The sequence below is a fragment of the Microcebus murinus genome, chromosome 4 (genome assembly GCF_040939455.1).
Source record: "Microcebus murinus isolate Inina chromosome 4, M.murinus_Inina_mat1.0, whole genome shotgun sequence".
Classification (NCBI taxonomy): Eukaryota; Metazoa; Chordata; class Mammalia; order Primates; family Cheirogaleidae; genus Microcebus; species Microcebus murinus.
The window spans coordinates 104,412,677-104,424,194 of record NC_134107.1 but is presented as its reverse complement, the minus strand read 5'-3'; the positions used below and the strand labels follow the sequence as shown (position 1 = coordinate 104,424,194).

Below are 11,518 nucleotides of genomic sequence, written 5' to 3'. Positions count from 1 at the left end.
CCGCGTGGCCCGAGAGGCCCGTCCGGGCTGTGACGCGGCCTCACCACGCCCGAAACCCGGAGGTCAGAGGTGCTGCTGCCCACAGCCCACCCGCCTGCGGGGACGGCCCCGCCCCGACCTCAGTCTCTTTGCTGCCTGAGGCGCGCCGCTCTCAGCGACCAAAGCAGGCCAAAGCAAAGCGCCACGGTGGTGGCCGGGTGCAGCGCGTTGTCCTTGGCGGGGGTGGGGGTGGGGGTGGGGGCAGGTAGCTGGCTTCCCCCCCTCCCAGGAGGCCCGCGGCTGTCCAAGCTGCTGGCTTCCGTGACAGCCGGGTCCGCACTTGACTCTCACCTGCCGAAGGGCCACCCCGAAGCTAGAGGAAGGGGCACCCTGTGGAGCTGGCCCAGCTGTCCTCCTCCACCTGCTGGTCTCTTTGTTTTTCCGATTCTCCAGCACCCTGCTCGGAGAAGGAGTTCTGCACTGCACTGTCCTTGGCAGAAGGTGGCTCGCTGCCCCTGTAGGGAGACGGCGAAATCTGCTCTTCCTTGACGCGCAAAGGCCGGTAGCCCAAGTCTCCCGGCCACAGTGACCACCAAGAAACATCGTCCCGGCCGTAGGCCTTGGGCTCTTGACCCGCCTTCCCGTAGCTGCTCCCTCCTTCGTGGCAGCTGGTGATGGCCGAGTCTCCGGGTCTGCGGAGGAATTGGAGGGACTTGTTTCAGAGCCAACCAGGGGGAGATGCTCTTTCCGGCCATTATGTCGGAGATCAGCGCTTCCCTGCTGCTGCTCCATGGGGGGCCCCATCTCCAACTCTGCAAGCTCCTCGGAGACATGGAACTTGATGCTGATGTCCAGTGCGGCCTTGATAGAGTAGTGGCACACCTGAGCGATGTCCGTCATCGGCGGAAGCTAGCGGCGGACATCACTTCGATGACGTTTCTGCTGGTGAGGGCCAGGTGGGTGGAGTACATGAAGTCGATGATGGCCTTGAAGCCCTGGGCCGTGACGATGTCCAAGTGGGTGACCGTGGCCTGCCTGGTCGGAAGTCTTCTGCACCTGGCAGACCATCTTGAAGTAGCGGCTGCTCCGGAGCAGGACATTCTTGTGCACCTTGAAGACCTTGCTCTCCAAGACCACGCAGACGTGGCACAGGACACAGTGCTGGCTCTGCTCGTTGAGCTCCTGAAGCAGGTGCCGATAGCGGGACGTCATTTCCATGTTTTCCTGTTGTTCATGTGGAAGTCTTGGTGCTGCCTCTTCTGCAGACTCTGTGCTGCTGCAGGACCACAGGGCACTTGGCGCACTCAAGGTGAGGAGGCAGCCCTTGCAGAAAGGAGCCCCAGGTCACCAAGGGACTCAGATGTCAAATCACGGTAAGACAGGGTGCTGCCAGCCAGGGAGACCCGGGTGTAGGGGACTGACATATATTTCCTAGTTTAAGAATTAAAGTTAGTAATGTACGTGTTCTGCCCAGAGTGTTTGAAAGTAATGTGTTCCGGACAGACTCCCTGTGATAAACAAAGGTGTTGCCTAGAGGCATAACAAAGGACCTGAGCTGCCAGTAGCAAGAGTGGCCGGCCCACAGCATTGGGGGTCTGGAGGCCACACGATAAACATATTGTTCCTGTGATTGCTGCGTACACCCCATAAGAAGGCTGGTTAGTCAATGATGGGTAAGACCCCTCAAGGGAGGGGCGACCTAAGCCATGCACAGGGTTCAACTGAAGATCTTAGGGGGTCACCCTAAAAGAAGCTAGGGATAAAAAATTCCCCTTGTGTCTCACCTTGCCATTCCTTGCTAATCTGGGTCCTTTATCTATGCCTAGTGCCTAGAGCAACCACCTTGAAATTCTAAGTCAGGGGATATCTGCTTCCCTAAGGCTACACTTTCCGGAATTTATGGCTATCGCTGCCAAGCCTGGGCGGTTATGTACAGGAAACTAACTTTAATCATTTGAAGTATAAAAATAAAATGGACTCGGTATTTTATTACTCGAGTCAACTGTCTGTATGTGTGTCTGCGTTTTCTTTGTATTCTGCGTTTGTGTTTTATGTTCTGTGTTCATCCTCCGTCCTGTAAACGAGCTGTGACGCAGGAGGCAGGTGGGATTCTGGGGCCACACTGGTATCAGTCTGCTCGAAAGTTACACAAGCACCATCTCAAAGCGACGCCAGCTCTGTTGTTTTCTCCAAATGCCACTTCTGGTTTCTCTACAGGTTCCCCGTGTCTGCTTTACTTACACTCACTAATCTCAGGACACTTCAGTTTCAAATAGAATCACTTATGAAACAGGTGTTCACAGACCACTTTGGCTACCAAAACCACTCAAATATATGTTCCAGAAAAGACTCCCCCTGAAGTCATGTCACCCCATAGAGTGCTGGGGGCAGGAGGACTCCTGGGCAGCTCCGCTCCAGCGATGGGAGAGATGAACAAGAATCCTGTTGGTGGAGAGCTACTCCTTTGAGGCCGGAATGGAAGCTGATGTGGATGGAAATAGTGCTAAGGTATTTGCGTAAGCCTTTGACAAAAACCGGCTTTCTTTTTATTATTGCGAGAAACCTTTTGTTTTATAACATAGTTGTTGACTCTGTTGATATGGACATGCTAGGATTTGGATCACTTTCAACTGAAGTCAGGGTATTGTGCATAATAGAAAGTACTGGACTGAGATATTTGGTTACCATGGAGCCAAGGTATTAAATGCATCTTATTAAATGTTATGTGACTTTTTTCTTTGTACAGAAGAGTACTATACTTTTGAATAGCCTACTCCCAAGTAAGAGCAAATCTGTATGATACCATTTTTCCTCTGGACATAAGACGTTATAACAGTAACATGATGTACTGTTACAATGTATGAATGTATGTGGGGTAAGGTGTTCAGGGATGCTGAATATTCTCTTCTGTAATCTGTGAAGTCTGCTTCATTTCCCCAATATGGACGTGTTCTTTTTGTTTATCTTCATATAAACATCTCAGACAAGAAATAATCAATTCATTCTCTCGCTGCTCATTGCTATACCTGGGCCAAGTATGCTGCATGAGAAGTCTTACAGTTTTCCAATATATTCAATCTAGCCTCCTCCTCTGGTCCATCATAAACCTCCAGATAACCAATGATCACTCACTCCAGCCTCTTCATGTGTGGGCAGTTAGAATCCCTAACCTCTTCACCAAAGCTGGTAGGTGTCTTGCATAGGTCCAGCATAAGAGAAGGTGGTGCTCTGGCTCCCTGTGGGTCAGGATCAGCTGCAGCACCTCATCACAGTGCCACTGGTGTCCCCAGACATTCGGTAGGGTATTGAAGATCAGAGCCAGGGATCGAGCCTGAAAACTGAGAAGGTGGCAGAGAAGGATGCCAAGCAGAACGAACTCAGTGAGAAACAGCTCACATGTATGCCAAAACAAAGTAGTCTTTTCCTTTTTCTTGGCAAGGAAACTCGACTTTAACTGCTTTATTCTCTTACAGTTCTGGAAGTAGCCCATAAGTGAATAACTAATTTTTAAAATGCCATTAAAATGCATGAAATGCCTAGTAAAACCTTGTTATACTCTCTTCAAGGCAAGCATAACTCTGGTAGGGTTATGTATAAATTTAGCACAAAATGTCATCACCTTTTCTATATTGTTTGGATGTGCTGAACTATGTTGCCTTGAATCAGCTATACTTATGAGACGCCCAGTGCCTCTGGGAGCAAAATGACAACATTTTAAGTTCAGACTCAAATTTTATGCCTAATGAGAAAACACCTATCTTGGTGAATTCGATCAATTCCAACAACTGTGCTGCTGATGTTTTGAAAAATGAAGACTAATAGAACTTGTCATTCTGGCATTTCAAATTGTGAAAGTACAGACTCAAAGGGGCAGTCATCACCTGATGCTGATAATAACAACAGCCACCTGAAGGCTTTGCCACATTCTTCACAATTGCAGGTTTTCTCTCCAGTATGAATTCTCTGATCTTGAGTAAGTTGTGAAATATGGTAAGAGCCTTGGCCACATTCTTCACATCTGTAGCCTTTCTCTCCAGTATGAATGCTCTGGTGTTCAGTAAGGTTTGAATTTCTGTTGCGGGCTTTGCCACATTCTTCACATTTATAGGGTTTCTGTCCAGTATGAATTCTCTGATGTTGTCTCAGGCTTGAAAATTAAGCAAAGAATATGCCACGTTCTTTACATTTGTAGAGTTTCTCTCCAGTATGAATTCTTTGATGTTTTATAAGGTTTCCTTACTGGGAAAAGGATATGCCACATTCTTCACATTTGTAGGGTTTTTCTCCAGTATGAATTCTTTGATGTCAAATAAGGTGTGAACTACAGTTGAAAGCTTTGCCACATTCATTGCATTTGTGGAGTTTTTCTCCAGTATGAATTATCTCATGTTGTCTAAGGATTGAAAACTGAGTAAAGGTTTTCCACATTCTTTACATTTGTAGGATTTCTACTCAGTATAAATTTTCTGCTGTTTAAGCTGTGACTTTTGGTTAAAGCTTTTGCCACATTCTTTACTGGAAAGTTTTTCTTCAAGATGGAAGATTACCCTACAAATGTTAAGAATGTGGCAAAGCCTATTACCGTGGTTCACACCTTACTTGGCATCAGGTAATTCATACTGGAGTAAAACCCTACAACGGCTGCACAGGATAGATCTTCCATGCTCTATGAGAAGTTCTCGCCTGCTGGCCCCATCCTGTCCACCCAAGTCCCATAATGTGTCCTGGAGCCTCAGTGACCTGTCTGCAATGAGGTGTTCTTATTCAGCTGTGAGGCTCTCTAGTGGGAGGGGGGTTACAGTCAGGCTCAATTGCAATTAAAACTTCACAAATAAAGCCCAATGGCTCAGTCACGTTAACAGCATGTGGTGCAACAAAAAATTGCCTCTGTAAATAACCTTCAGATAACAGATGAGAAGAAACTCGATTGATGCTGGATGGACCTATCATCGGGCACGCACTGGGGGAGACGGAGGCAGCATGCAGGAACATGGGCAGGCTGGGAGTGGCTGCAGCCCCCAAGTGTGAGTGTGAGCCCCAGAGGTGTTTTTCTGTCCCCAGAGGGCTGGGGTGGGAGGAAATTCAAGTCAGTTACTGGAAACGAAGAAGCCATGCGTTCCCTGTCCATCCATGACCACATAGCAGAGCACCTCCTGTGTCAGTGGGGCCTGTAGGTGCCCATTCAGAGCACCCCCAACCTGCCCCCAGCCCTCCCAAGTGTCCCTCTGAAGCAGCTGCATTAGCCGCCAAATCATGGAAAATCCAGGGAGAGGCTTCTTCAGGCTTCTGTAGGGCAGTGACCCAGGGTCTCCTCTGCACACTGGTGGGGCCAGGGGCCCAGGTGGGGCCTGCATGGAGGGGGCTGGAGGTGGGATTGGGAAGCTGCCCCTCTCCCCACCTTGGCCCCTAACTCCCTGCATGCAGGGAGATCCTGGGCACCAGCACTGTGACTGGCAGTCCTAGCCCATCTGCACTTTGGTCCTGGGCTATGGCGTTGGCCGACCCACCTGCCTTCAGGCCCAGGTGGCCAACATGAAAGAGTGAAGCCGCCCAGGTGGCTCCAATGACAGCAGAAAGATCACGAACTGGAGGGTGCCTACTTGTCCCCCAGTGCCCACATCTGATTTCCTGGGAAAGCACTGCACCAGCCCCAGCATTTGCTGCTGTATTGGGCCTCCTTGTGGCCCAGTCGGCTACCCTGGTGACATCAGAGGTCCCAGGACCTGGCGGAGAACAAAGGTAAAGGGCTTGGCAGTGCCTCTGGGAGCCCCGGGAGGCAGCTCCCCCTGCCCTGTGCCAGGCCCCGTGCCCCCAGCACACCAGACTGCCCCAAACCTTGGACCTGAGGCCAGCAAGCAGGACGTCTATGAAAGTAGTGATTTTGGTTGCCCCAAGATGCTGGAAGACCTGCTGCACTTCCAGACTCCCCATGCCACCAGCGAGCCCTGGAGCTCCTGAAAGGAGAGAACAGCGAGCCCAAAGTCCATGTCTACTCTTCCGCCATCACTTCCAGGGAAGTGGCTGCTCTCGAGGGAGCACGTGCTCTGGCTGTGGGGGCCTGTGTCCTTCCGTCTCTTCATACCCTCCCCGGCCAGCTAGGTGAAGACGGTCTTCAGTGCTGCCGCCGGGCAGGGCTTCTCAGGCCACATGCAGAGCTGCTCTTGGTGGATCTCAAATCCTTGAAAGCTAAATTTGACTGCCTGCAAACCTGTATCAAGATAAGCTTTTGTCTTTGTTACTATTTCTTTTTAAAGAAGTGGAGACATAGAAGAAGACATATTCTTAGGATGGATTTTTATTAGTAGAAAATAAAGTTACTAACAACTCACCCCAAAACAAAAAACAGACCCAAGCACAGGTACATCCTGTGCAGAGATGGCAGGGTAAGGGCACGGGTCTTGGGGTCAGAGGCTTCAACAGAAAAAAAAAATTTGTGATCCTTGTGCACAAATCTTTACCAACTAACAAGTTTAGAATTAATAGGAAATTCATCTGCAGGAAAACTAGACAACTGGGAAATGTCAAGTCTAATTGCTTCTTTTTTCAAAAGTGTTATCCCTGAGAAATGAAAACCCTTGGAGACTATTTGTCTCCACGGTATTTGGTACCTGGCATATCTAAACCCAGGGAAAACCTTTATATAGCACAGCAATCTGAACTGCTCAAGTGACTGTGAAAAATGAGCCTGTTTGCTACCCTGAAGCTGGAGAAACACAAACTGAAAGCTTACAATTGGGAATCCTGATCTGTTATGCAAACCAGCTTCAAAAGTGACTCTGAGATAAGGGCTAGGCCTTGCCCTCTCAACACTACAGACTGCAGAATGCTGGGCACCTGTGACCTCCAATACTAGCATTAGTACCATTCTCCTCCAAGTCAAAGACAGCAAGTTGCAAACAAAATTGAGTATTGAAGCTTTTATGGAATGGTGAGTGTGTTCATCCAACACTTGTGATTGGAGATTGTATCTGGAAGTAATCTTTGTAAAAATTCAGGGAAATATTCCTCAATATCTTGATTTATTCAATTATTCATAAAATACTTTTTTAAACCTCCTACAATGCTCCAGACACTTTGCTAGTTACTGGGGATTCAGAAGAGAATAGGTCTAGTCCATCAACTGGCTTATGTTGTAGCTCAGTCTACAAATGTGCTGTTTAGAAATTAGAGTTTTTTTGGTGGGTAGTAGAAACATTCAATTGATTATAATAAATTGGAGAATGTTTCCAGGATGACTTCAATTTTAAGTGAGATTTGAAAAGAAGTAAATATTTACCACACAGCAGAAATAAAGGTGTTGGTAAGACTAACTCTTGTAGAAGAAACAGTGAATAAAAAGACAGGCAGCTGAGCGAATATGACACATTCCAGGAACTAAAAGAAGCCAAATGTTCCTGTAGCAAAGGAGGGAGGATTACAGGACTGACAGTGATGACGGACAAGAGGTAGTATGAATTTGTGTCATTTACCCTCAGAGCATTAAGGCAATATTCTCATTAGTGTCTCTGGAAGTGGATCAGTGTCTGGGTATATTTTCCTGGTTGTTGCAGTCCTTTAGGGCTAAATAAGATTGTAAGTTTGATATAGCGAAACTTCTGCAATGCAGCTAAACTGGGGCTTAGAAGGAAATTTATAACTGAGATGTACATATTTAAAAAGAATGCAAGTTGAATTACTGATTCAATCTTTTACTTCAAGACCTCAGGGAAAAAACCAAGAAAATCACACAAAAGAAAAGTATATATACAACCACAACAAGTAAGATGTGCAACGTTTGGGGGATGGACATGCTTGAAGCTCTTACTCGAGGGGGAAGAGGGGCATGGGCAATATAAGTAACCTTAACACTTGTACCCCCATAATATGCTAAAAAAAGTATAAAGAGTAAAATAATTTGTTGGTAATAACTTCAGTGGCAAATAAATGTGTCATTTATGAAATCAACATAGCCAAAAGTTAATTTACTCAAGTTGGTTAATACAATTGGAAAAATTCCAAAATGATTGATCAAATAAAGAACCACAATTCACTGATTTTAGAATTAAAAAAAAATCACTGCATAGTCTACAATTTTGTTTAAATGTTAAAGAAATCATTACAAAAACAAACCCCAAATGCAATTAATTTCATAATTTGCAAAGTGAGTGAATGTATTAAAATTTCAACTTTGGAAAGGTAAGGAAAGATAAAATATGAACAGTGATATCTATTAAATAAATTCAATCCCTTACTTAAAATTCTCACATAGAAAACCACAAGCCTAGATTACTACACTGCTGAATACTTCCAAATATTTAAGGTATTTGGGTGCAATCTGTTCAAAAAATGTTTTTGAGATTTGTGTTATTGCATGCATATGTGATTTATTCTTTCTTAAACATTGAATAGGCTTTCATTGTATGTATGTATGTGCATAATTCATTCATCTATTCATCCACCGATGAACATTTTGGTTCTTTCCAGCTTTTGGCTATTATGAATAAAGCCGCCATAAATATTTTTGTATAAGTTTTAGTGTAGACAAATGTTTACATTTTTCCTTGGTAAACACTGAGCAGCACAGTTAGATTACATGGCAAGTACCTGTTTAAATATATAATATATTAATAAGCTGTTTAACAAAGCTGTTGAACAATTGTATACCTCCCACAAGTTTTGTACAAGTCCAATTACATGTCACCAACAATTGGAATTGCCAGAGGTTTTTGGGTTTTTTTTCTTCTTCTAACCCATTCCAGAACAGGTGTGTAGAAGTATATCATTATGGTTTTAATTTTCATTTCCTAGGTGACTAATGACATTAAAGATATTTTCATATGCATATAAACTATTTACATGTCTTTTTTGTAAGGAATCTCTTCAGGTATTCTGTTCATTTTAACATTTGCCTATCTTCATATTACTCATTAACAAAATTATTTACATATTTTAAATAAATGCCCTCTGTCAATATATGTATTGTCTTGTGCTTCCTTCTCATTTTCTTAATGGCATCTTTTGAGAAACACTTTTTAATTTTGATGAGGTACAAATGACCTATTTTTATGCTTAGGATTTTTGTTTCTTTTGGTTTTATTTGTGTGCGTGTGTGTGTGTGTATCCTTTTTAAAAAATCTTAAACTGCTCCAAAATGTCAAAGATTTTCTTTAGTGTTTTCTTCCAGATATTTTATAGGTTAGCATTTCTGTTTAAATCTATGATTTATTTCAGGTTTATTTTGTTGTAGAACATATACATTTTTAGATTTTCTATATTTCATATACTTTAAAATTCACATTTAAACCATTTGGGATTTTACTTTGGGGCATGCAATGTGTAAATTGATCACAATTTAACAGAATACAGGATTGCATTGATAATTCCACATTTCCTAAATGTATGCCTCTTCTTTGCACTTCCTTCTAACTCACAAAAGTTAAAGGAGGAGACAGGAAGATTGGGGTATTAAGATTTACTTCCGTAATTTAAGTGTGTAATCACAGCTTCTGTTCTAATTGATAGAATGATAATAGGGAATAACAAAACAATAATGACCTTGCTCACTTTCTGATTTATAAGTCTCTGTTAATTTTATTATTAATCACAGAACATTTGTATTTCTCTTTTACAGATTTGGAGTCAAGACACAATACTTGTTTAAGGTATGATAGTAAATGATGGGGTCAGAATGTGAACACAGGCACTTTGACTTTATGGCCTGTCCCTGTAAAAACTACTCATTCTGCTTCACTCAGGGGAGGGCAAAGGATGTTCCTTGTAGCCCAGGCAATTGTGGGCCAACCCACAGCTCATAGATTTACACCAGAATTGTTATAGATGTTGTTTCATAGTAATAACATTTGTAAATAACATTTAATAAAATCTGAAGATATTATGTACAAATCTAGATTTCCTGATAATTACATAAAAAATAGAAGTCTGACAGCAATAAGATCTGTGTTCACCCTTGCCAGAAATTAGTTTCAGGTGAGTAAAGGTTACTGCCCTTAGGCAGGTCTTGCTCTCTCCAAGTCATCATCAGCCAGTTTCACTCATTTACATTGGCTCTATAAATATTTATGTTAGTGAGTCTCAGCTTAGAAATACTGCCTTGAAATTATTAAAGTGTTCAACATAAAGGGACACAGAAAGTGTTCAATGATGATAAAAATGGCAAAAATGTTTTATATGGAATACATGTATTATATTTGAAAATAAAGGTTAATAATTATTAAATTGAGACATAAATTTATCCAGGAAAATATTCGAATAGAGACCCAGGAGGATACATAAACCATTAATCCTCAGTATGAGTACCCTTCTCTAAATGGAGAAAAGCAATGAAATTCCTCGAATGACCATGTTTTTTCTCTCTCCCTGCAGAAATTGGCCAAGAGAAATGGCAGCAGGAAACCATTCCTCACTGACTGAGTTCATCTTGGCTGGGCTCTCAGAGCAGCCAGAACTCCAGCTGCCCCTCTTCCTCCTCTTCCTGGGAATCTATGTGATCACAGTGATGGGGAACCTGGGCATGATCACATTGATTGGGCTCAGTGCTCACCTGCACACCCCTATGTACTATTTTCTCAGCAGTTTGTCCTTCATTGACCTCTGCCATTCCACTGTCATTACTCCCAAAATGCTGGTGAACTTTGTGACAGACAAGAACATCATCTCCTATCCTGAATGCATGACTCAGCTCTATTTCTTCCTCGTTTTTGCTATTGCAGAGTGTTATATGTTGGCTGCAATGGCCTATGATCGCTATGTTGCCATCTGTAGCCCCTTGCTTTACAATGTCATCATGTCCTATCAGACCTGCTTTTCCCTGATTTTAGGGGTGTATATTGTAGGCCTGGTTTGTGCATCAGCTCATACAGGCTGCATGTTTAGGGTTCAATTCTGCAAATTTGATGTGATCAATCATTATTTTTGTGATCTTATTTCCATCTTAAAGCTCTCTTGTTCTAGTACTTATGTAAATGAATTACTGATTCTAATATTAAGTGGAATTAATATCCTCTTTCCCAGCCTGACCATCCTTGCCTCCTACATCTTCATCACTGCCAGCATCCTCCACATTCGCTCCAAGGAGGGCAGGTGCAAAGCCTTCCGCACGTGCAGCTCCCACATCTTGGCTGTTGCTGTCTTCTTTGGATCTGCAGCGTTCATGTACCTTCAGCCATCATCAGTCAGCTCCATGGACCAAGGGAAAGTCTCCTCTGTGTTTTATACTATTTTTGTGCCTATGTTGAACCCGCTGATTTATAGCCTTAGGAATAAAGATGTCAATGTTGCCTTGAAGAAAATGCTAAAGAAAAGCATACTATTGTGACCAGAGTAATGTGAAGAGGACTTTTACTAGATCTAAGCCTTATACTAATACATTGTACAAATTGGTGTATTTCATTTTATTGCATCTGTTAACATTTTTCCTCATGTGTCGAAACATAGTCCAAAATAGAATATTCATCCAAAAAAGCTAATGGTGTCTTTTAGGTGCTCCAGTGCTAGTATTATGCACTACAGCTTCATGGAACCTCGTCAATCCATTACAGTG

General features: G+C 43.5%; 1 protein-coding gene and 1 pseudogene across 1 annotated transcript; one reads left to right on the top strand and one right to left on the bottom strand.

Annotated features, from left to right (window-relative positions):
- Positions 1–119: 119 nt before the first annotated feature.
- Positions 120–5,333, bottom strand: LOC105881592 (zinc finger and BTB domain-containing protein 46 pseudogene; annotated as a pseudogene).
- Positions 5,334–10,321: 4,988 nt separating this feature from the next.
- LOC105881621 (olfactory receptor 8G1) lies at positions 10,322–11,293 on the top strand. Its single transcript, XM_012783308.2, has one exon. It carries the CDS (start codon positions 10,358–10,360, stop codon positions 11,291–11,293), a length of 936 nt encoding a protein of 311 aa, XP_012638762.2. The 5' UTR covers positions 10,322–10,357.
- Positions 11,294–11,518: the final 225 nt, after the last annotated feature.